The sequence below is a fragment of the Plecotus auritus genome (genome assembly GCF_963455305.1).
Source record: "Plecotus auritus genome assembly, chromosome: 4".
Classification (NCBI taxonomy): domain Eukaryota; kingdom Metazoa; phylum Chordata; class Mammalia; order Chiroptera; family Vespertilionidae; genus Plecotus; species Plecotus auritus.
Genome location: NC_137775.1, coordinates 89,782,151 through 89,805,063, shown reverse-complemented (window position 1 = coordinate 89,805,063; position 22,913 = coordinate 89,782,151). Strand labels below are relative to the sequence as shown.

The 22,913-nt window shown below is 50.2% G+C and overlaps 1 protein-coding gene across 1 annotated transcript; it reads right to left on the bottom strand.

The window, feature by feature from the left end:
- Positions 1-1,123: 1,123 nt before the first annotated feature.
- Positions 1,124-13,202, bottom strand: AARS2 (alanyl-tRNA synthetase 2, mitochondrial). The gene is made up of 22 exons (XM_080664578.1): positions 12,758-13,202; positions 11,736-11,927; positions 10,858-11,003; positions 10,472-10,639; positions 9,754-9,898; positions 8,221-8,366; positions 7,901-8,009; positions 7,533-7,571; positions 7,335-7,446; positions 6,745-6,878; positions 6,154-6,298; positions 5,731-5,903; positions 5,496-5,609; positions 5,258-5,398; positions 4,214-4,351; positions 4,009-4,118; positions 3,743-3,851; positions 3,356-3,478; positions 2,990-3,100; positions 2,358-2,441; positions 2,162-2,272; positions 1,124-1,794 (listed from the first exon to the last, which is right to left on the bottom strand). The coding sequence occupies exons 1-22, from the start codon at positions 12,998-13,000 to the stop codon at positions 1,630-1,632; spliced, it is 2,958 nt and encodes a 985-aa protein (XP_080520704.1). The 5' UTR covers positions 13,001-13,202; the 3' UTR covers positions 1,124-1,629.
- Positions 13,203-22,913: the final 9,711 nt, after the last annotated feature.

Genomic DNA, 22,913 nt, shown 5'->3' with positions numbered 1-22,913 from the left:
GTTACCCTGGATAAATTTTACTAGAAACTTGGTTAACTCATCAATAAAGTGGGTACCATGCCTCACCTGCATCCACGTGTAAACAGCTGGGCCTTCCTGAGCACCACTCCTAACTATACAGTTGCCAAGTTTTTGAGGAAAAGCTTTGCAACTACAGAGCTGAGCACCGGGATTCAGGTTCCTTTCAAGCCCTCATCAGTTATTAAGTCACTGGTGCCTCAAAAGGAGAGATCATGCAAGAAAAGATGCCAGAGGCATCTGCCTTCTCTGCTCTAATAATTTTAAACAGCCCCAGAACTCGGTAATCAGGGAGCCCTTGACTTGAAGATGGGTTCCCTGAGGTCCAGTATGTGACCTGGTCCTGGATAGATTCATTCTGGTGGGGAAAGAGGGCTGCCCTCATATCCCTTGGCTTCCTCCTGCTCTGAGCTGCATATTTTCAGTTTCAGCTCAGGTATGAGGTAGATGCTGTGTAGCTTACTTAGAGGGTCACATTGGCTCCTACTCTTTTGACCCCATCACCTGCCACTCTTCCAGCTTGCCGCCCGCCCTCCTCCCCGCAGGGACTCTGCATGGGCTGAAGGAACAGCCGGGACAGCTCTTTCCTCAGATGCACCTCAGTGAGGAAATACCACTCCACCATCTTGATCCCAGCCCACTCCTTCACAGACCTCACCACCGGCTGACACCCTCTTCTTTCTCTTTATTGCCCGTTATTTCCCACTAGAAGTAAGCTGTGCAAGGACAGGAAGTTTTGTCTGTTCGGTTCTCACATTCTCAGCAACTGACCAGTACCTGTTCCTCATTTTATCAACAAATCACCAGGGCCTTCAATAAGTTATTGTTAAAGAACTAAATGACACCAGAGAGGACTGCCCTGCTCTAGTAACTTTCACATGACAGTTCTGGATCCTAGTGGCTGGGAAGGCCTTTCTGGGTGCTCGGGACAGGATGGCATAGCCTGACCCAGCACAGTGGCAATGAGGATGGTCTCCGATGTGGATCCTGGGTGGCCTTTCAGCCCAGTGTGAGGAGTCAGACTGGTGATGGGGCACCCATATCAGGTTGCTGGGAGTGAAAGTCTATTCTTTTTTAAGCAAAAGAACCTTCTGGAACTTCCTTTCCTCTGGGAAATACTTTTTAAAAAATATTTTTATTGATTTTAGAGAAGGGAGAGGGAGTGATAGAACATCAATGGGAGAATCATTGATCGGCTGCCTCCTGCACGTCCCCACCTGAGGACAGAGCCTGTAAACCTGGGCACGTGCCCTCACCAGGAATCGAACTGTGCCCTCCTGGTTCATAAGTTAAAGTTCAACCACTAAGCCACGCTGGGAGGGCTGGGAAATACTTTTTAATGAGCAATCACAGCCAGGACAGCCCATGGTTTTGCATTCACCTAGTTTGGTGTGTCTCTGGGCCCACTCTGCCTTCGCCAGCCCACATTTCCTGTGCCCAGGCAGGACCCAGCCCAGGGTGGCCCTCTTCAGCTCAGCTGCTGGGCCTCCAGTCCCCAGCCCTCCCCTCAGCCTCCAGGGAGGTTCTGCTGGTTCCTTCAGGCTCCTTCGGGAAGTTTCGTCTGATTCTTGCCACGTTTAGCTGTCTCTTTAGTCTACGTGAGTCCCTGGGTCAGAGCTGGTTGAGGGCATAGGCTCGGGCTGTACTGAGAGCAGCTTCCAGGTCAGCAGTGCTTCCGGTGCCCTGGGCCACCACTCGGGAGCCCCAGGCCTTGCCTCCCATGTGGCTGCACACAGCCAGTGCCCAGGCCTCTGCTGTGAAAGCTGGCGTGGCACTCTGGCGACGGAAACAGAAGGGGCAGCAATGCCGAGGGGCCCTCCCTGCCACCATCCCCTCAATGTACTCTTAAGAGTGAGTCCCAGTGATGTGCACCGCCTCCCCAGCCAGTCTCATGGGGGGAATGGGGTGAAGAGAGGTGAGGGTTGGGTTGGGAATATGTGTGGAAGGAAAGTGAGGTGGTACCCTCTCTAGTGGGGATGTGTGGTCATTAGGAACAAGATGGCCATATCTATGTCTTGGGGTGTCCTCATAGATCACCTCTACCCAGCCTTGGCTCCCTTGTCTGAGAGGAACAAAAGGAGGGGAATCAGAGGGCTGGACTAGGAGATGGGCCGGGTGGGGGCTGCTCTCCCACTTCGCTCACCTGGGCCACCTGGCAGGCACACAGCACATGCCCCAGGGGCTGGGGGCTGAGGAGTAGCACGGACGTGCTGGGCACCTGCTCACACAGCTGCCGGACCACCTTCACCAGCACCTGGGTAAGGGAGGGCAGGTGGTGACCCGTAGCCCCAGACTCCCAGCTGCCTCCCTGTCAGGCCACCCCCAACCCCAATACTCACTGAGAGGGACTCAGTGGAAACGGTGTCCACGATCAGGGACCCCTCTGGGTGCCGCTGCAGCAGCTCCTGTGCTTTCTGGGCAGCCTGGGGGGTGGGAGCGACAGCACAGGTCAGGCTGGAAGGCAACCGGCCCGCTTCTGAACTGAACCCCTGTCCAGAAGTCCCTTCCCCTCCCCCGCATCCTCCCCCAGCAAAGGCTTTAGCTTTGAACAGAGGGGCCAGGGGTTCTGCCTGGAATGGCCTCCTTTTGGGTCCCACCTGTGTCCTTCCTCTCCTCCCTCACCTCCTCCCTTTCATTGGAGCTCCAGGCCCCGACAAATAGGTCGCTGAAGGTGAGAGGACTAAGGCTGGAGTACAGATGGAGAGGGGGCAGGAGGAAGGAGAATGCACAGTCAAGGAGTAATCAGGGCTGAATGGAGCAGTCAGTCAGCTTCCGGAGGGAGAGCCTGAACCAGGCTTGGGAGCTGGGGGGAGACATAGCTTGGCAGAGAAGTGGGAGTCTGGTAATGATGCCCAGCTGGCAGGAGAGGGAGCTGACACCATCCCCATGCCAGTTCATACTAGTGTGTCTCTGACCCTTGTTGGGTGTGCCTGGTATTTGCCCTGATGGGTGCAGCCATACCCCCTCCTACCTGCCTTATTTCCAGCTTCCGGATCGCAGTGTTAGCACGCCGCTGCAGCACCTTCAGTGTGGTCTGCAGCTCCCGCCGCTGCCACTGGGGCATCACAGTGGTGTCCACAGCCTACGGCCAGAGCAGTACATCATCCTCGCCCCTCCCTGAGCCACAGCCTCTGAGGCTGGGACCAGCAGGGCCAGGGGAGAGACCACACCCACCCCACTCCACCCTGCAGACAATCACCCAGGCATTCCCCGGGAATGCTGGGGAGAGACTAGAAGGGTCCAGAGAGGAATGGGGAAGGGCATAGGACAAGGACACAAGTAGGGATGGGGGTGTGCATGGGCATGTGGGCAGCTCCATGGTGGGCATGACCCTCACATCGATGAGTCGTCCCATGTCCTTGGATAGCTGCTGGGCCTCCACCACATCCCGGCTGCCCCGACTCAGCCGCTCTGTGGCTGCTTCCACCTCCTGGGCCAGGCTCTGGCCCACTTCTCGGGCCTGCAGGGAAGGAACAGGATGGTCAGGGCTGTTGGCTTACTTTCAAGGCTCTCAACCTATTGCTGCTCAAGGCCAAATTTGAAATATTTAACCTTCAGGACCAATCAAGGCACCAAATGATCATGCTAGCTGCCAGCTTCCAGCAGAGCACATATAGGAGCACTGGTTCTGCTGCTGGGCATCCCCCAGCCTGAGCGTATCAGCTGCATGTCCCCTGCCCCATGCACACTCAGCCGCCTCCTGGGCCCTGCTGGCGTGCCCGACCTGCTGCGCCTGCTCCCCAGTGATGGCCAGCAGGCGGGTGGTGCCCTTGGTGAGTTGGCGCTCCCCAACAATGACCAGGTCTCCTACAGCCCCTGTGCGCAGCAAGTGCCTGTGGGCAGAGGGAGGGAGGAAGAAGTCAGGGGGGATTATGGAAGAGAAGAGCAGTCTGAACTCCAAACCAAGAGTTGGCAGCTCCAAAGACCAAGGAAGGGTGAGGACCCAGCTCCAGGCCAGGCCAGGGCAGGCAGGCAGGCAGGGTGACTCACGTCCCACAGCATAGCTCCACAGAAGTCTGCAGTGCGGCTTGAGAAGCTGGGTCCAGTGCCTGGGCCACGGGCACACCCACTGACACCACCCGCACTGGGTCTGGGTACACCTGTGGGTGGGAGGGGACAGGTCTGCTAACTGGCCTGTGGAGTGGGGGTGGGGGGGAGGACGGTGATCTCCACCAAGGGAGCTCCCCCAACTCACCTCATCCAGGCAGCGCAGGCCAGGGACATGGGCAGTGAGTGCCAGGGCTACCTCCTCCATGTACACGGCCTCGTCCTGCTGCACAGCCTCCTGCACAGTGCTCTCCACTGCCCGGAGCTGCTCTGAGGTCAGCGGGGCCTGGTGGGGTAGGAGGGAAATGGAGAGACCGACAGGCAGTCAGCCCCATGCCTGCAACTGATGCGTGAAGCAGCAGTCACTTTTCACTGAATACCCCTATGTTCTAGAACAGTGGCTAGCACCTAGTAGGTGCTTAATAAACACTGGAGAAACAATTCTTGTCCTTAGAAAGCTACCTGGGAGTTGGGCCTATTGGAAGCTGCAGGCCTTTCATTAGGCATTAAAAGTTGATGGAGCCCCGGCCAGATGGCTCAGTTCGTTGGAGCATCATCCCATATACCACAGAGTCAGCGGGTTCGATTCCCAGTCAGGGCACATATACCTATGTTTCAGGTTCCATCCCAGGTTGGGGCACATAGGAGAGGCAAATGATCGATGTTTCTCACATCGATGTTTATTTCTCTCTCTCTCTTCCCCTTCCTCTCTTTAAAATCAATAAACATATCATCAAGTGAGGATTAAAACAAAGTGGAGACTCTGTACTCAGGGAGCTTATGACAAAAGGCAACCGAGTTGAAGAGAAGTTAGGATGGGGGAGATGCAGGAGCAAGGGGTAGTCAGTGGGATAGGATTTAGTCAGTGAGTGCTTCTTGGAGGAAGTACTGAGCCAGATATACAAGGAGAGAAGGAACAGAGTGGCAGAGAAGGGAGAGAGCAGCGCCTCTGTGCAAGCATGGCTTGGGTGACACCAGGAACAAGGAAGATGGGTGGCTGGGGTGAAGGGAGGACTCCACATCCCCTGCTGTGCTGGAGGAGCCTGATAGGATGACACCCACTCAGGTTCTTATAGTGACTGAATGACAGGGAGACCAGGCCCTCGGATTGGCCAGACTCCCCACACCACCAGCCTTTCTCACTTTGAGCCTGTCACCTCACTTGAAGCCTGTCTTTCTGTGCCCTGCTCACCTGGGTGGCCACGTCAAAGCGCAGCCGCTCGGGATTGAGATGGGAGCCTCGCTGTTCTGTGCCAGGGCCCAGGGCCTGCCGCAGTGCCCAGTTTAGCAGGTGGGTGGCCGTGTGCTTCTCCATGCAGCCTAGACGCCAGGACTGAAATGCTTTTGTCACCCAGCGTCCGGGGTGAGAGTGGGGGGTGGAGAGTAAAGGAGCTGCAGGGTATCAAGAGCAGCAGGGGTGAGGTCCTTACCTTATCCACGTGCAGCTGCACTGCATCCCCCACCTTCAGGCACTCAGGGGCCACAGCCTCATGCAGGATGAAGCCTCCGCAGACCTGGGCCCGGGCAACTGGGAACAGCACATCCTGGGGAAGGTCAGAGGCTAGTTACTGCCTGGAGCCTTTCCCCCTCTTGGCTCCCTTTCTGGCTCAGGTCTGCCTCCTGCAGAAGTTATCCTGTGTGTGGGGGAAGGCGGGGGGAGCTCACCTGCTGCTGCACCCGCACGAGGTAACCTCGGTCTGAAGCCTGACCCCCTTGTTCAGCGTAGAAGTTGGTTCTGTCTAAAAGGATGCCACAGCGCTGGCCTTCCCCCACGGAGGCCACAGCTGTTCCGTCTTCTGTATACAGCTGGAGCACCTGGGCCTCGCAGGTGCCAAACTCTGCCAGGGCAAAAAGTGGTTATCAGTGCTAGGCAGGGGTTTGAGACATACAGGTGGGTCTGTGCCTTACTTGAAGCCAACAGGCACCTAGCTGGAGGAGGGGGGTGAGAATGGGAGATAGGGTCCAAGTCCTGCTCAGGGACACAGCGACCCCTGGTGGTCCCCGGGGAATGCACAGGGCAACCATCTGCCTGTCCCTCCCAATCAAGGTCAGGCAAGCCTATGGCCACAGCTCAGCCCAGGCTCTCACCATAACCCCCACTAGGTCGAAGGCAGTAGTGGTACTTGGGGCTATCATCAGTTGGGGGCAGCCCTCGGCGCTGCAGCTCCCCCAGCGCATGGATGTTGAGCCGCAGTCCCTGCTCCTCAGCTGGCTCAGCCTGCTGGGCCCGGTGCTGCAGGACAGGCATGGGTATGTATGTATAGAAGGGGTGCATGGGGAGTGCAATGGGACTTGAGCCTCCGAAGAGCCCTGTCCCTGCCATCCACTCTGTGCACCCAGCAGCCCCCTCTGGAATAGTGCTCAGGGCTTGGCTGGTGCTGGAGACCCTGGGTTGGCTGGTGAACTACCCATCCTGCGGGGTCTCAGGATCAGGCCTCCCTCACCGAATCCTGCCCCTGTAGGCGCCTCCCAGGACACTGTGCTGGCCTCCCCCTGCCCGCTCCTGTTTAGCCCACTGCACTAGTGTGCCTTTCCGGGGGCTGGGAGGGACCTAGGTGAAGGACAGTGCCTAGCTCAGCCTCCTCTTCCTTCAATAGCTGCAGCCCTCCTCAGGGACTCAGGGCTGGGGAATGGCTGACTGTTCCAACAGAACCCTGGTGGGGGTGCCCCAGCCTGTACCTGGGCTTCCTCCTGGGCCAGCCGCGCCAGCCCAGCAGAGTCCAGCTGCACCCCTTTCTCCTCCAGCATCAGCTCTACCAGGTCCAGTGGGAGCCCCAGGTCGCCAGACATTGACAAGGACCAGGCCACATCAGCTTTTCGGAAGGAAGACAAGGGGTTTTGAGCGGGGAGGGGCAGGACAAAGGGGGAGAAGTGAGGGAGAAGGGCCAGGGCTTTTCCAACCACACCAGATGCCAAGCACAAGTACCCTCTCCTCACACTGGGTTGGCCCAGGACACGGGTCACCTTCAGGCTTTGGGCTCCAAGGCCAGAGCTGGGGGTAGCCCAGGGTGCTCCCTTGGCAACCACCATTTCAGAGGGGTAGGGAAGCAGAGACTGAGGCAGGAGCAGCGGAGCAGTGAGGAAGTGGAGAAATGGGGAGAAGCAGGGTGGTGTTCCCACCAGAGAAGTCTGGGTGTTGGAGGGAGTACAGGGTGAGGGACGGGAGGAGGAGGGGAGGTGCGAGGCACAGGCCTGGCCCAGAGCTCCCTCCTTGGCCTGCCCGGCTCACCTACGTGAGGACCTCACGCCTTGGCGAGGCGCCCACTCACCAGGGAACACGTCAGAAGGTCCCAGGCGCCTCAGGGTCCGCTCGATGATCCGCCGACCCCGCTGCAGGGAGGCCAGGAAGGCTGCCTCGTCCTCCGACACCAGGTTGGCTATCTGAACAGAGGGCATGACAGAGATGGAGGGAGAGCCTCTCTACCACTCTCTGGTCAGCCTGTCCCTCCGCCCCCTGAGTCCAGTACCTGGGCTGAGTTCTTCTGCAGCTCTGGGTAAGTGTCTCCCTGGAGGAGGTAAAGGACTGAGGAATGTGAGGGAAAGGCAACCAGCCGCTCTCCCCCTCCGCCCCTGGGCCTCCCTGAGGACACTTGTTCTAGAGGCTCAGACAGGCTGATGGACCGGGGGAGGGATCCAAATGGGGAGTCAGTTTTCCTGTGGGGTGGGGACACAGGGGAGGGAGTCCCACAGTCAAAGGGGTAAGGCCTGGGCAAGGCCTCCTGAAGGCTCCCTGCTTTTGTAAGCAACGGCAGCTTTCTCAGCTGCTGACAGGACTCTGAGGCGGCAGGCTCCCCGAGTGCCCAGGAGGCCCAGAGTGCGGAAGCTCTGTCCTTACCAGTGTCTCCACCACTACTGGTACCAGACTGCCTAGAAAGCCAGGTGGTGCCCGCAAGACCTCTGTAGAGAACCGCACGGCTCGACGGAGGATCCGCCGAAGAACCAGCCTAGAGGGTTCAAAGCCCAGATGTGAACCCCCAGCAGCCCTGGTCAGTAGTATGGAGATTGGGGAAGGCAAGGCCCAGCATCTGCTCCCACCCCAAAGCCCTTTCCCTTCTCCGGCTCCTCCTGCCATCTCAACCTGGTCCACCTCTGTTCCCTCCCTCCCCTGCCAGCCCCAGTTGCACCTGCCCCTCTCTATAGTCCTTCCAGACTCACGGGGCGCCCGACATTCCAGGGGAGACGCCATCAGCGATGCAGACACTGAGTGTGCGAATGTGATCAGCCACCACGCGGTATGCCATATCTGTGCAGCCCTCGTCTGCTGCCCCTACCCGGCCCAAGTAAGGGGGGGCCCCGCAACCCTGGAAAGCAGGAGAGGAGACATGGCTGCTGCCCTGCCCGACCTGGCCCGGGTGGGATGCTCTTCATCACCCCTAAAGTCAACTACATCTGGAATAGCCAGGATGAAGAAGCTTCAAAGATGAACGGGACTCAGACACTGCCCTCAAGGGGCCCACATTCACCCTAACAATAATCACAGGTGTGATCATTTACTAAATTTCTACAATCAGAACTGTGTGTTCGGTTGACATGATGTCTAATTCCCCAAACACCCTGTTCTGGGAGGCATTACTATCCTCGATATCAGAGGAACAGAGGCCCAGAGGATCTAAGCGCCACAAAACTGACCAGGAGCAGCCCTGAGCTTTGAGCCAGCCTGTCTGACCACAGGTGCTCTCCATGACCCACACCTGCCTCTACAGGCTTAGGGGGCACGGAGGGATGGTGGAAACTGTGTGTACACGTGCTCCAGAGCAGAGTGCTAGATTCCTGCAGCTCCAGACCTGTCTCTTCCCCAAGCTGCCCCTTCAATACAGTCCTGCCGTTCACCTCACTGCTTGTCAAACACTTGGGAGCCAGCCTTTTCTTTCCCTCCCCCCGCCACCCCGCCCCCGCATCCACTCCATCAGTGGGGCCTTTGCTGCTCCCTCCATGAGATCTCACAAATCAACCTACTTTCCTCCACTTTCACTATGACCAGCCTAAGCCATGCCCTACTGTCCTTTCCCTGGACTACGAAATCGCCTCCCAGTTGGTTTCTCAGCTTCTACTCCTGCCTCCCTCCAGCTCATCCTCCACGGAGAAACAGGAGTGGTCTTTTAAAAGTGTCAGTCAGAGCATGCTCCTCCCCTGAGAGCCCTGCTCACTACACTCAGAATAAAATCCCTACTTGGGACTTCTAGGTCCCATAAGAGTGGGCTCTAGCTTTCCTCTCCGGGGTCACCTGTTTGCAAAAATGGCCACAATCCTTCCTTTTTCTGTGACCGTGCCACTTTGCAATGTGACTTTACAGTTGCTTTCCATCAAGACAGAGAGTCTGTTTCTCCATCTCTTGAATCTGGGCCAGACTTGCTTTGGTCAAGAGAATATGGTGGAAATGACGCTGTTCGAGCCCAGGCCTCAAGAGCCTGTGTGCTTCTGCTCTCCTTGGAACCTTGCTGAACTGTGATGTGAACAAGTCTAAGCTAGCCTGCTGGAGGGTGACAGACACATGGCTGGTCACCCCCACTGCCAGCCAACTCCTAGAGGTACAGCTGCCCCCAGTCTCCTGACTGCCACCTTTTCACTTCCAGTCACGTGTTTCCTCCTGCTTCAGCACCCCATTACCTGTTATGTTGCATGAAGGCCAGATTCCAAAAGCACCGGCGAGCAGGCCAGAGGCTTCTGGAAGGGAAGAGGCAGGCTCACCTGGTGTATAGCGTTGAGCAGCGGGGAAAAGAGGTCAGTGTCGTAGGTGGAGCGTCTGCCTTGCAGCACAGCTACCAGCCTTTCCAGGCCCATTCCTGTGTCCACATGCCGTTGGGGCAGGGGCTGCAGACTTCCATCTGCTTCTCTGGCCGGGGAAGGTGAACACGGTGAGGCTCCGCACAGGATTACAGACAGGTGTGAGGCTCAAGTGGCATAGAGGAATGAGGAGGGGTCTAAGGGGCCTGACAGAGGGAGGAACCGGATGCAGTATAATCCCCCACCCCATCACAAACACGGACGATGATGGGATGATGGCCTTTGGTCCTGTCCCTTCTCATAAAGGGTGGTTTCCACCCTCACCACCACCCCTTGACCCTTGGGGCCTTGCCTGGACCCCGACATTCCCTTTCTGGGACAGAATTATTTGGCCTTAGAAAGAGGCATGTCAAGGCTGGAAGAAAATCTTAGAGACCATCAAGTTCCACTCTATCATGTGATAAGAGAGCAGAGGCCAGAGGGCAGTAGTGACTAACTTAAACAGTTATGGGCAAGGACTAGGATTAAATCAGTTATTATCTGAAAAGTGTTTAGAAATGTGCCTGGCACATAGTAAGTGCCATTTAAGTGTGTGCTTTTATAAGAAATAGATCAAAGTCTCCTGACTGCTACTTTTCCACTTCCAGCCAGGGATTTCCCTCCTGCTTCAGCACCCCATTACCTATTGTGCTGCATGAAGACCAGATTCCAAAGTTCCACCAGCTGGGGGGCACCCATCCCTCCAGCCAGGTCATAGTGGATCTCAGTACAGGGCCCACAAGGGCCAGTGTCCCCCATCTCCCAGAAGTTCTCTTGTGGTCCAAAGGAAAGCACACGGCTGGCAGGCACCCTGGAAAGAAAGCCAGGTGGGTGGTAGGGAGACAGACAAACCCCAAAGCCGGACCCTCTTTGCCATGAGCGCCTCTCTATCAAGCTCAGCAAGAGGAGGAACAGGACTGACCCCAGGGTCTCCTGGGATATGCTGAGACTCTAAAGGCCTATGCTGACAGTGTCTATTTTCCAGGCCTCCTGCCCTCCAGGACTGGACATTAGGGAGGGTGAACTTACCCTAAGCTGAGCCAGATGTCCCTGCTCTCCAGATCTGGGTCCAGCCCTGCCTTGGGGTCACCACCAAAGTAGGAGACCCATAACCTGTCCTCAGGGATCCCATAGACATGAGTTAGCAGTTCCCAGGCCATGCTGCAAGCTTCCTCCTGCAGTGGAAACCCACATGGGGTGGAAGAGGAAGATGGGTGAGAAGAAAGCCCCACTAACGCGTCAATCCAGCCACTTGAGTTCAGCCCTCAGCTTGAGAAAACCATTTCCACTGTCCACCTTGTTTCTAAAACAAGCCATGACCAAACTCTGAGTTCTTTCCTGCCCAGAAAGCTTCCAAATCCTCCTTTGGTCCAAGTCTCACCTTCTCCATGAAATCCTCTAGCCACTCTCGCCTGGGATGATTTAGAACTCATGCAGTTTAGTGTCACTGTCTGTTTATTCATGCAACAATTATTGATCGGCCATTAGGCAGGGGGCACAGTCCTGGCCGTCAAGGAGCTTACAATCCAATTAGAGAAATGAGACACATTCCTCTCATACTTGTTCACATTGCACTTTGCCTCTGTGTCGGGCATGAGGCCCTGCCTAAGCAAACTTTAAGCCCTTTAACCTCCTTCTTGGTTGAATGCTGACCATTTCCTAACTCCGTGGTTGGCAAACTGCGGCTCGCGAGCCACATGCGGCTCTTTGGCCCCTTGAGTGTGGCTCTTCCACAAAATACCATGGCCTGGGCGAGTCTATTTTGAAGAAGTGATGTTAGAAGAAGTTTAAGTTTAAAAAATTTGGCTCTCAAAAGAAATTTCAATCGTTGTACTGTTGATATTTGGCTCTGTTGACTAACGAGTTGGCCGACCACTGTCTAACTCCAGGACTTCCTGGAGACTCACCTTAAAATATTCACCCCCAAATGCCCAATTGCCAAGCATCTCAAAGAAGGTATGATGGGAAAGGTCTCGGCCCACATCCTCTAGGTCGTTGTGGCTTCCTCCCGCCCTCACACATTTCTGGCTGTTGGCCACACGTCGGAAACCTGCCATCTCACTTCGTGGATCCACGGTGCCCAGGAAGATTGGCTTGAACTGGAACACGTGAAGAAGGGGGAGAGGGATATCCAAGTCCCTCATTAGTAGAGAAATATGGGGAGTGAGGACAGAGATGGCTGACTGTGCCGCCGAGAGTGCAGTGTGGTCTTGGCCAGGGCGGCAACCTGGGAGCCTAGGGGTACGCATCTCTTGTGTGTGTGTGTGGGGGGGGGGGGGGGAAGGGGAGGGGCGGGGCAGACAAGTGGTAAATAATCATGAAACAGAGATCCTCTGCTAGTAAAATAGGCAAGAAAAAAGGAGGAGGAATGTGTTGCTGGCTGGAAATGTGACAATGAATGGCTGCATCCTCCATCTCAGCTTCTTTAACCACAGCCAATAACTTCAGGGTACAAAACTGAGACCACAGGGCACTGGGCATGCCCGACAACGGCGCCACAGCCTCTAAAGTTAACCAACTCCCCCTCTACCCCCACCTCCCACCCATTTTACAGATGAAGACAAACAGGTCTAGGGAGGGTAAGTAGTGCTCAAAGTCAAGGGCTTAGAGAACATAGTCTAGCACAGAGCATGTGCTCCACACCACATCTATGTAATGAATATTATCTTTATTAAAAGAATAAATGAAGCCAGACTTCCTCCACCATCTGCCCCCATGGGACTCCACACCCACCATTCCTGGGCCTAAAATTCAATCCCAAACTAGAAGTTCCCAGGTCGAGTCTTCCCCAAACCCTAACTCGCGCCCACGATTGCTCAGCCCAACCATTGCCCTCTCTCCCCAAAAGCTATGCGCTCCGCCTCTTGCTTCTTTTGCCCAATCCCGTAGCGCCTTTCTCTTGCGAAAAAATCACAAACCCCGCCCCAACCTGGTTCATTCCGGCATTGACGAAAAGTAAGCTGGGGTCGCCGCGGGGCCGCACGGAAGCGGACGGCACGAGTCGGTGGCCATGGCGGTCCCGAAAGAAGCTCAGGAAGGCGTCACGGATGGCCGACGCCTGGGCTGGAGGGGGCTCGGAGGAGAGCGGCCGGCGGCTGGGGCCCCGCCACGAGGGCGACCTTCGAATGGCCCGCCGCAGTCCTCCGACTGCAGCTGCCACCGAAGCTGCCATCTTAACTCGGGGCAGAGACTTCACGGGGTCAAAGGGCACCGCGGGGGTAGAAGGTGAAGTGGGAAGGCAGCTGGGCGTTTCCCACAGCGGCTCCTGGCGGTGGGAGGACTCGAGGCAGCCTCTGCCGCCTTTGTGGAAATGATTGTGAAGGGTTTGCTTGTAGGCCCTTATAATTCATTCGGCATTAAACAAATATTCATCGAGAGCCAATGATGTGCCGGGCATTGTTTTAGGCGCTTAAGGAACATTAGTACCAAAATTAATAAAAATCCCTGCCCTCTAGAAATCTTTATTGTAGCAATAATTGCTAATTTTATTAATTTTGCAAGGTTACATGCAAATGGAGTTTCAGTTAACAGGCATGGATTGACCTGTGTGTGTGTGTGTGTGTGTGTGTGTGTGTGTGTGTGTGTTTCCAGGCTGAAAGAAGAAGGCAAGAGTGCCAAGGGAATTAATACCAGCATTCATTCTAGAGGCATTCAACAAATTTATTGAATACCTATTATGTGTCAGGCATTGTTCTAGGCACTTGCTAGTTCCATGTCCTTGGCTTTGGAAATGGCTGTTTTGTTCTTAGGGACTGAAGCGGCTCCTTTAGAACAGGAGTCTAGCTGAGAGACAGAAGCCAAACAGCATCTGCTTCATTATTAATTGATTAATGACATTTGGTCTTTTATTTTCCTGGGGATTAGAGAGAATCCAGTTGGTCAGGGCAGGACTAAGCTGTTGGCCAATAGCTGCAGAGATTTCTGTCTCCCTAAGCATCCAAATGCCCCTAGGGCTTTGTGTGTTTTGTTTTAGGGTAAGAGATACCTGTTCCACCTCCCCTTTCTGTCTTTCCATGATGACAGCTGTGACCACAGGCCCTTGTGGATGCAGCCCAGGGTCCTCATGGGGCTTCTCATGATACCCTCTGCTCTCTCTGCTCTTGGTTTGAGAAATTAAACAAGTTGAGAAGATATTTTGCCACCGTGAAAACCCAATACAGGTAGACGAACTGAGGTTAGTGTGATCACTTACAAGGCCTTCATCATCCAGATGGGTTCTTTGGCTACCATTTGTTGTGAGTTATGTTATTTAGGGACTTTTGAAATACAACTCCCTTGGGAAATGTGTAGTCTTTTTTTGACTCGAGTTTCTCTAATGATAGTGAATTCTTAACTTTGTCTTCTGATCTGCCCCATGATCCTCTGTTTCTTCCCTTGCCCACGTAGATTAAAGGTGTTGTTTTGAAAGTGCATTTTGCCTGTTTTGGTTTTTCCAGTGTTTTTGAAACAGGAACCTAAAGCCAGATGGGGATTTCCATGAGATTGATGATTTTGAGACAAGACTGTGAAATTCTTTCCCAAACTAAGATGGGAGTGTTTTGCTAGGGAAATCTAGCTGGGGCCACTACCTAGCACTGATGTCAACTTTTCCCACCTTCAAATTTTGCCCAGAAAGGTTTTGCATTGTAGTAGGAACTTCATGTTTTTAGACTAATGTGAATTTAGTGTGAAGCCATGGCTTTCCCCCCCCACAAACAGCTTTATTTTATTTTTTTTTAAATATATTTTATTGATTTTTTACAGAGAGGAAGGGAGAGGGATAGAGAGTTAGAAACATCAATGAGAGAGAAACATCGATCAGCTGCCCTCCCGCACACCTACCACTGGGGATGTGCCCGCAACCAAGGTACATGCCCTTGACCGGAATCGAACCTGGGACCTTTCAGTCCGCAGGCCAACACTCTATCCACTGAGCCAAACCGGTCAGGGCCCAAACAGCTTTATTTAAATATAATTCATAAACCATACAATTCACCCATTTAAAGTATATAGTTCGGTGGCTTCTAGTACTTTACAGAGTTTGTCAACCATTACCTCAAATAATTTTAGAACATTTTCATTATTCCCCAAAGAAACCCCATACTTTTTAGCCATTAAACTAATCCCCCAACCCCTCCCTGCTCTAGGCAACCATTTAATATACTCTCTGTCTCTATGGATTTGCCCTTTTTGAACACTTCATATAAATGCAGCCGTACAATATGTGGTCCTTTGTGACTGGCTTCTTTCACATAGCATAATGTTTTCAGGATTCATCCATGTTGTAGTATGTATCATGGATTTTTAGAAATGTGTTTTTGAGTTATTTTCTGTTTGAAGAAGGGTTTTTTCCTCATCTTACTATTTCATCCTTGTCATTAAAAAATGATCATTTTGACGGAACCGGTTTGGCTCAGTGGATAGAGCGTCGGCCTGCGGACTCAAGGGTCCCAGGTTCGATTCCGGTCAAGGGCATGTACCTTGGTTGCGGGCACATCCCCAGTGGGGGGTGTGCAGGAGGCAGCTGATCGATGTTTCTGTCTCATCGATGTTTCTGACTCTCTATCCCTCTCCCTTCCTCTCTGTAAAATATCAATAAAATATATTTTTTAAAAAATGATCATTTTATTTTTTTTGTGTTGTTTGGTAAGTCATTTTCTTTTTAATATTTCCCAGTGAAGCAAAGCAGTTCTTCTAGGACTGGAATATGTCTCTTCTGATTTGCCAGTCATCTGATGAGGAAGTTAAACTCAAGGTCTGCAATTTCCCAAGATAGATGGATATGGATAGAACTTACCAGACTGGGAAGTTACTGACTGTGAACTTCTCTCAGGAGTACTTGCCCACTGACGTATTATTAGTAGGATTTTCATTTTGAGGTTTAAAATGCAAGTGAGGTCTGTTTCCTGGGAGACGTTCAGTTGGGTTTGGATGCTGCCTTCCCTGGGTCTGGGATTACCCTTATGTTATCATTTGACTTAATTATTCTGCAGTTACAAGGTGCCTATTTGGACCCTCTCTACTTTTTTTTTTTTTTTTAATATATTTTATTGATATTTCACAGAGAGGAAGGGAGAGGGAATAGAGAGCTAGAAACATCGATGAGAGAGAAACATCGATCAGCTGCCTCCTGCACACCTCCCACTGGGGATGTGCCCGCAACCAAGGTACATCCCCTTGACCGGAATCGAACCCGGGACCCTTCAGTCCGCAGGCCGAAGCTCTATCCACTGAGCCAAACCGGTTTCGGCCCTCTCTTTCTACTTTATCCCTTACTCTGGGAATGGAAATTGTCCCTCCAGATTTCCCCATCGGCTTTAAGAGCAGGAACCTGAGGTCAGTGATGCATTGTGTCCTGGACTGATGGTCAGAGGAGACACAATGGAATTTTCACTCTTACTGAGCATAGAGAACTCAGCTTTGGGAATTTCCTCTTCTAAATCATAAAGGCTGTCTTCTAGCGTCTAGGTTAAAAGTTCAACCTATTAGAGGTGAATATTTATTATGGTTTTGCCTTATCTGGATTGTAAAAGCCACACTTGTCAAATGTTACTAAGGATGGGGATCTACTGGGATCTTCTTAAAAATGCAGACTGAGATTCAGTAGGTGCAAATTCTGTTTCCAGCAGGCTCCTGGGTGATGCTGCTGCTGCCCCTAGCCTGCTAGACCACACCTTGAGTGACAAAGCTGTGGTAGAGGGCTTGTGGGAAGAGTGGGGACACAGACTTTTGTCTGAGTCCAAGTCCTAGGCCGTACCCTCAGGGCCCTCCCTTTTCTGCCCGAGCGGGTGGGAGGAGCCGAGAACTCCTGGTGCGCACGCGTGCTCGCTCCCATCCGTCCTCCCCCCCCCCCCCCCGTAGTGTCTGCCTGTTGCTAAGAGACGCTGAGGGGCGTGACGCTCGCGGGAACCTGGCTACGACTCGGGCACGTGGATGGCGTGACTCAGGAATAGAAACCTGGGATCTGAAATTCAAGGATTACTGGACCCTCGAGGGTCGCAATGCTTGGGTTTGTCCTTATGCATTATTAAGTGTTACGTCATGGTTAAATAAGTACCTACACAATAGCCTCGATTTTGCCTCCTGGCCTGTAAAACCTAAATTATGTACTCTATGGCCCATTGGGAAAAGTTTGCCAACCCCTGTATTATAGGTTAAAGAAAAAATATTTTTTTCACAATAAAACACAGATGTAGAAAAGTCAACCAAACTAAATGTATGGCTTAATTATTAGAAGGCAAACGTCTTAGTATCTACCATCCAGGTGTGGAAAAGAACTGCCGTCACCTCAGGAGCCCTCTGGACTCTGCCCTCAGCCCAACCACCTTCCTCCTGGCAAAGGTGACCACTCCCCTGACTTTCATAGTAATCACAACTTTACGAGGCTTTATAGTTTTACCACTCAAATATCCATCCTTAGATGTCATAGCCTTGTCTTTTATTTTAAAAATCAATACAAACTCTTAAAAAAAAAAAAAGAATGAAGACAAAAAGTTTATTGCCAGCAGACTGCACCACAAGGACATATTTCAGGCTGAAGGGAAATGCTGCCAGATAGAAAGTTGAGTCTTTAAGGCGAATGAAGAACATAGGAAATGATAACTGGATGAGCCCAGCCGGGTGTAGCTCAGCGGTTGAGCGTGACCCAGGAACCAAGAGGTCACCAGTTCGATTCCGGTCAGGGCAAATGCCCAGGTTGCGTGCTCGATCACCAGTGGGGGGCATGCAGGAGGCAGCCAATCAATGATTCTCTCTCATTGATGTTTCTATCTCTCTCTCCCTCTCCCTTCCTCTCTGAAATCAATAAAAATATATTTTAAAAAATGGTAACTGGATGAATATAAAGGGCTATCATTTTTCCTCCATTTAAAACACATGGAACTGTTTAAAGCAAAAGAATTGTGCAGTTGCATAGGTCTATTTATTGCCCCTGTGTTTTGTGTTACATAATGTATCGTAAAGAATGGGATGGAAGTGGAATTTTATAGTTTCAAAGTTCTTACATTTTACATGAAGTGGTATAATGTCTGATCTAGCTATTCTCTGAAAAGTTCATTTAACCCCTAGAACAGCGGTTCTCAAAGTGTGGTGCAAGGACTTTGGTGGTCCCCAAAACCCACTCAGGAGGTTTGTGATATTATGCTTCAGGAAGTAAGGGGAGGACCTCATATCTATACGAGGTTGGCTTTTCTTCGTATATGCCAGCCAAAACAACACATCACAACAGATCGAATGCAGAAGTAGATATGAGAATCCATCTGCCTTTTAAGCCAGACATTAAAGAGATTTGCAGAAATCTAAAACAGTGCCTTTTTTCTCACTATTTTTTTGAAAATATATTTTTCATAGAACATGCTTATGTTAGCATATAATGGATTCATTATTTATTTAATTAAAAAGAAATATTTTTGAATTTTTAATTTAATTATATGTGTCTCACATAAAAGCTTTTTTTGGTGGGTCTTTAGTATTTTGTGGGAGTATAAAGAGGTTCTGAAATCAAAACACTTGAAAATTGCTGCAGTAGAGCAAACTGAAAAATAATGCAATGAGCAGCACTATTCATAATACCCAAAAGGTGGAAACAACTAAATGTCCATTAATGGAAGAATGGAGAAACAAAATATGGTTTATGCATACAATGGAATTTTATTCAGCCTTAAAAAGGAATGAGGTATTGACACATGCTACAGCATGGATGAATCTTGAAAACGTGTGAAATGAAAGAAGCCAAACAAAAAGACCACACACTATATGATTTTATTTATATCCAATGTCCAGAATAGGTATATCAATAATGACAATGTAGATTGGTGGTTGCTAGATTTTGAAGGAGGAGAGAATAGTCATGCTTAATATGTATGGAATTTTATTTTGGGAAGATGAAAATGTTTTATAGCTAGATAGAGGTGGTGATTACACAACATTGTGGAATGTACTAAATGCTACTGAATTGTTTTTATTTTAAAATGGCTAGTTTTATGTAAATTTCATCTCAATAAAAAATGTGACAAAGTGTAGTTATAAAGCCAATAGAGAAGTTAAAATAGTATTATAAAAACTATTTAGGCCCAGCTGGCATGGCTCAGTGGTTGAGCATCGACCTATGAACCAGGAGGTCACTGTGTGATTCCTGGTCAGGACATATGCCCGGGTTGGTGTGCAGGAGGCTGCCAACTGGTGATTCTCTCTCATCGTTGATGTTTCTATCTCTCACTCCCTCTCCCTTCCTCTCTGAAATAAAAAAATAATATAGATTTTATTTATTTATTTATTTTTATTTTTTAAAATATATTTTATTGATATTTTACAGAGAGGAAGGGAGAGGGATAGAGAGCTAGAAACATCGATGAGAGAGAAACATCGATCAGCTGCCTCCTGCACACCTCCCACTGGGGATGTGCCCGCAACCAAGGTACATGCCCTTGACCGGAATCGAACCCGGGACCCTTCAGTCCGCAGGCCGACGCTCTATCCACTGAGCCAAACCGGTTTCGGCAATATAGATTTTTTTAAAAAAAAAATCTCAAAAGAAGATAGGAAAGGAGGAAGCGAGAAACAAAAAACAATGGGACAAACAAGACAAATAGCTAAATGGTAGACCTAAATCTAATCATACCAAGAATTACATCATCCCATAACCTAGCAATTCTTCTAGATAGTTAACCAAAATAAATGAAAACAGTGTATGTGGATATTCATAACAACTTTTCTTATAATAGCCAGGAACTTGAAACAGTCCACCAGTTCATTGACAGGAGAATGGATAAACAAATTGTGGTATTTTCATATGATGAAATAGGACTTAGTAATGTAGAAGTACAAACTACTCATGTACACAGCATAGATGAATTTTGAAAACATGTTGAGTGAAACAAGCCTTACATAGAAGAATACTTGATAGTTGCATTTTTATAAAGTTTTAGGAAAGGGAAAACCAACCTGTTTTTTAGATCAGATTTTTAACATGATTTTTAAACAAGTGGCTGTCTCTGGAGGTTAGGGGCCGGATGGACTCGCGGGAACTTTCTGGGTAGTGGAAATGTTCTTTCTTCATCGAAGTTGGGTTTACACTATTGTATTAATTTGTCAAAACTCATGTCAGAACATTTCATGGTATGTAATTGTTACAATTTTATTATTGAGGTAAAATTCAACATAAAATTTACAATCTTAGCCATTTTTATATGTACATTTCAGGGGCATTAAGTGCACTCATGTTGTGCAACCATCAACACCACCCATCTTCAAAACTCTTTTTATCTACAAAATTGAAACTCTATACCTATTAAACAATAATTTCTCATTCTCCACATTCCCTCCAGCCCCTGGCAACCAACATTCTCCTTTCTGTCTCTACATTTTTTGACTTAAGTATCACATGAAATCATATACTATTTGTCTTTTTGTGTCTAGCTTATTTCCTCAAGCCTAATATCCATGTTGTAGCATATGTCAGAATTTCCTTCTTTAGGGCTGAATATTATTCCATTGCATGTATATACCCCATTTTGCTTATTCACTCATCTGTTGATAGACACTTGGGTTTTAGCTATTGTGAATAATGCTTCTATGAACATGGGTATATAAATATCTCTTCATGACCCTGATTTCAGTTCTTTTGGATATATACCCAGAAGTGGAATTGCTGGATCATATGGTAATTCTATTAACAAGTTTTTTTCATTCATTCATGTATTTATTGAGTGCCAACTCTGTACCAGGCTCTGTGCTACATCAGTGATACACAAGTAAGCCAAACAGACCAACATCTCAGTGACCCAAGCGGGGAGGCAGACGGTAAACATAATACATAAATTATATAATGCCTTAGAAGATAAAATGTTTGCGGGAAAACAGAGCAACAAAGGGAATCAATGTCTCCTAGGTTTTAGGTGGTGTTTTTTTAAGCCGAGAAGACTTTATTTGTGGGAACTATTATGCAGAAGTTCAATATATAAGACAGATAGGGAGCTGCTGGGAGACGGAATCAGAGAGTTAAGCCCCAGGGCCTTTGCACTGCTTTGGAGCCCTAGGTCTCCAGGGTACCTAGTTTGACACCTCCCCTGCCCAAATAATGAGCTAGAGGCTCAGAGAAGGGGAAGTGACTGGCCAGGGCCACATGAGTTAGTGACATGTCCTAGTGCAAAGGTGTTTCCTGTCTGCCTTGCCTTCTCCCCCAACCTTCTTACTCTGGGAAGGAGGGATGGTGCCCCAGGGGACCTGGGGAGACAGTGTATTTTAAATTTTTTGAGGAACCACTGAACTATTTTCCACAATGGCTGTACCATTTTACATTCCCACCAACAGTATACCAGGGTCTGAATTTCTCCATATCCTTGTCAATACTTGCTATTTTCCGTGTTGTTTTTTCCCTAATAGTAGTCATCCTAATAGATGTGAGGTGTTATCATAGTATGTAATTAAAAAACCCTGAACATGCAAGAAGAGTTCGTTTTGAAAATACTTAAAAAAAGCCCACCCTAAACAAATACAGAGTCTAGTTGATGATAGGCATGTTTAGGGGTAAAGTGTTCTGGTATTGTCAACTTACTTTGAAATACATCAGAAACAGGATGGATTGATAGGTGATAAGGCAAATACAGGAAAATTTTAACAATTACAGAATCCAGGTGGTGGATATATGAGTGTTTACTAATAATTATTCCAACTTTTCTTTATGTTTGGAGTTTTCATAATACACTAGAGGCCCGATGCACGAAGATTCGTGCAAGAATAGGCCTTCCTTCACCTGGCTGCCCCACCGGCGGCACCCAGGACCCGGGCTGCTTCGCTCCTGCTGCCACCACCACCCACCGGGACCCGGGCTGCTTTGCTCCTGTCACTGCCAGGCACCCGGGACCCAGGCTGCTTTGCTCCGCCAGGCATCTGGGACTGGGACTGCTTCGCTCAGGCCGCTGCCGCCACCCACCGGGGCGTGCTCCGAGCAGCAGCGAGCAGCGAGCAGCGCGCAGCGGCTTGGAGCACGCCCCCACCCCTGGTGTGTGTCGCTGGGGCTGGGGGCCGCACGCAGTCTCCTCCTGCCCATCTGCGCCCGCAGCTCCTGAGGAGCGGTGCTGATGCAGCCTCCTCCATCGTGAGGCCTGGCTAATTTGCATATTATCTGTTTATCTATATAGATATTTCTCAGGGAGATTTTCTTTGTTTTGGAGAATTTTTGCCTCTGACCAAGACTTCTTTAGAGACCGTGCGTGGAACCTGAAGGGCTGAAAGGACCTGGAGGGCTGAAAGGGCCCCTTTAGCAATTCAGAGGCCTCAGGGGAAACTGACTAGAACCAACGGACCTAGAACTAGGATCCTGCAGTAAGTGTGCTTAGGGTGGAGGGGGAAAGAGTAAAAGGATCAATGGGACCAGTGATGGAGAGTGGAAAGACAATTAGAATCCACCTTTGAATGTTTGTGTGGCATGGACCTATCTCTAGGCAGGAGATTACATAAATTACTAGTTTTTCTGTTGTTTTAGGCACTTAAGACTCTAGAAAGTCAAGGGAGCATTGTGAACTAGGAGAGGTCAGCTGGCCACGTGAGCAGGATCTCCACATGGCATGTTAGTACCAGGGTTCAGGGTTTGGTTCTCAGGATTGCAGGTCTAGAAACTAAAACATCTGAGTATCCCATGTGTACCCAGATCATGCCAGCCCACTTCACAGGAAATTACTACACAGTCCAGAATGATGAGACATGGAAGTACCAAGTGGATCAGATGTGTGGGGCAGATGGTCATTGTAATATCTCTCCTGTGGGCGTGAGAAACAAATGTTTTCAGAAGCCTCCTTGGGGAGCAAAGCAACATAACAAGAGGAATGAGTGGGGGGATAGTTTCGTGGCTGATATCATTGACTTTGGGTGGCCAATTACATGCCTGCAGATCTGATGGGCAGATTCATCTTGGCTGGACATAGAACACTCTCCTCTGGTCAGGGCTGGAGGCACTCACATTTTTGATCCATGGTCTCCTTTCTAGACTCCATGCTTCTGTTAACATTGTATTCTTCACATGACACAGTGAATTAGGTTGTGACATTTTAAGTCAGTTATCCCATAGGTATTTTCCACAAGTTAACACCACACCTTTGCACACAGGA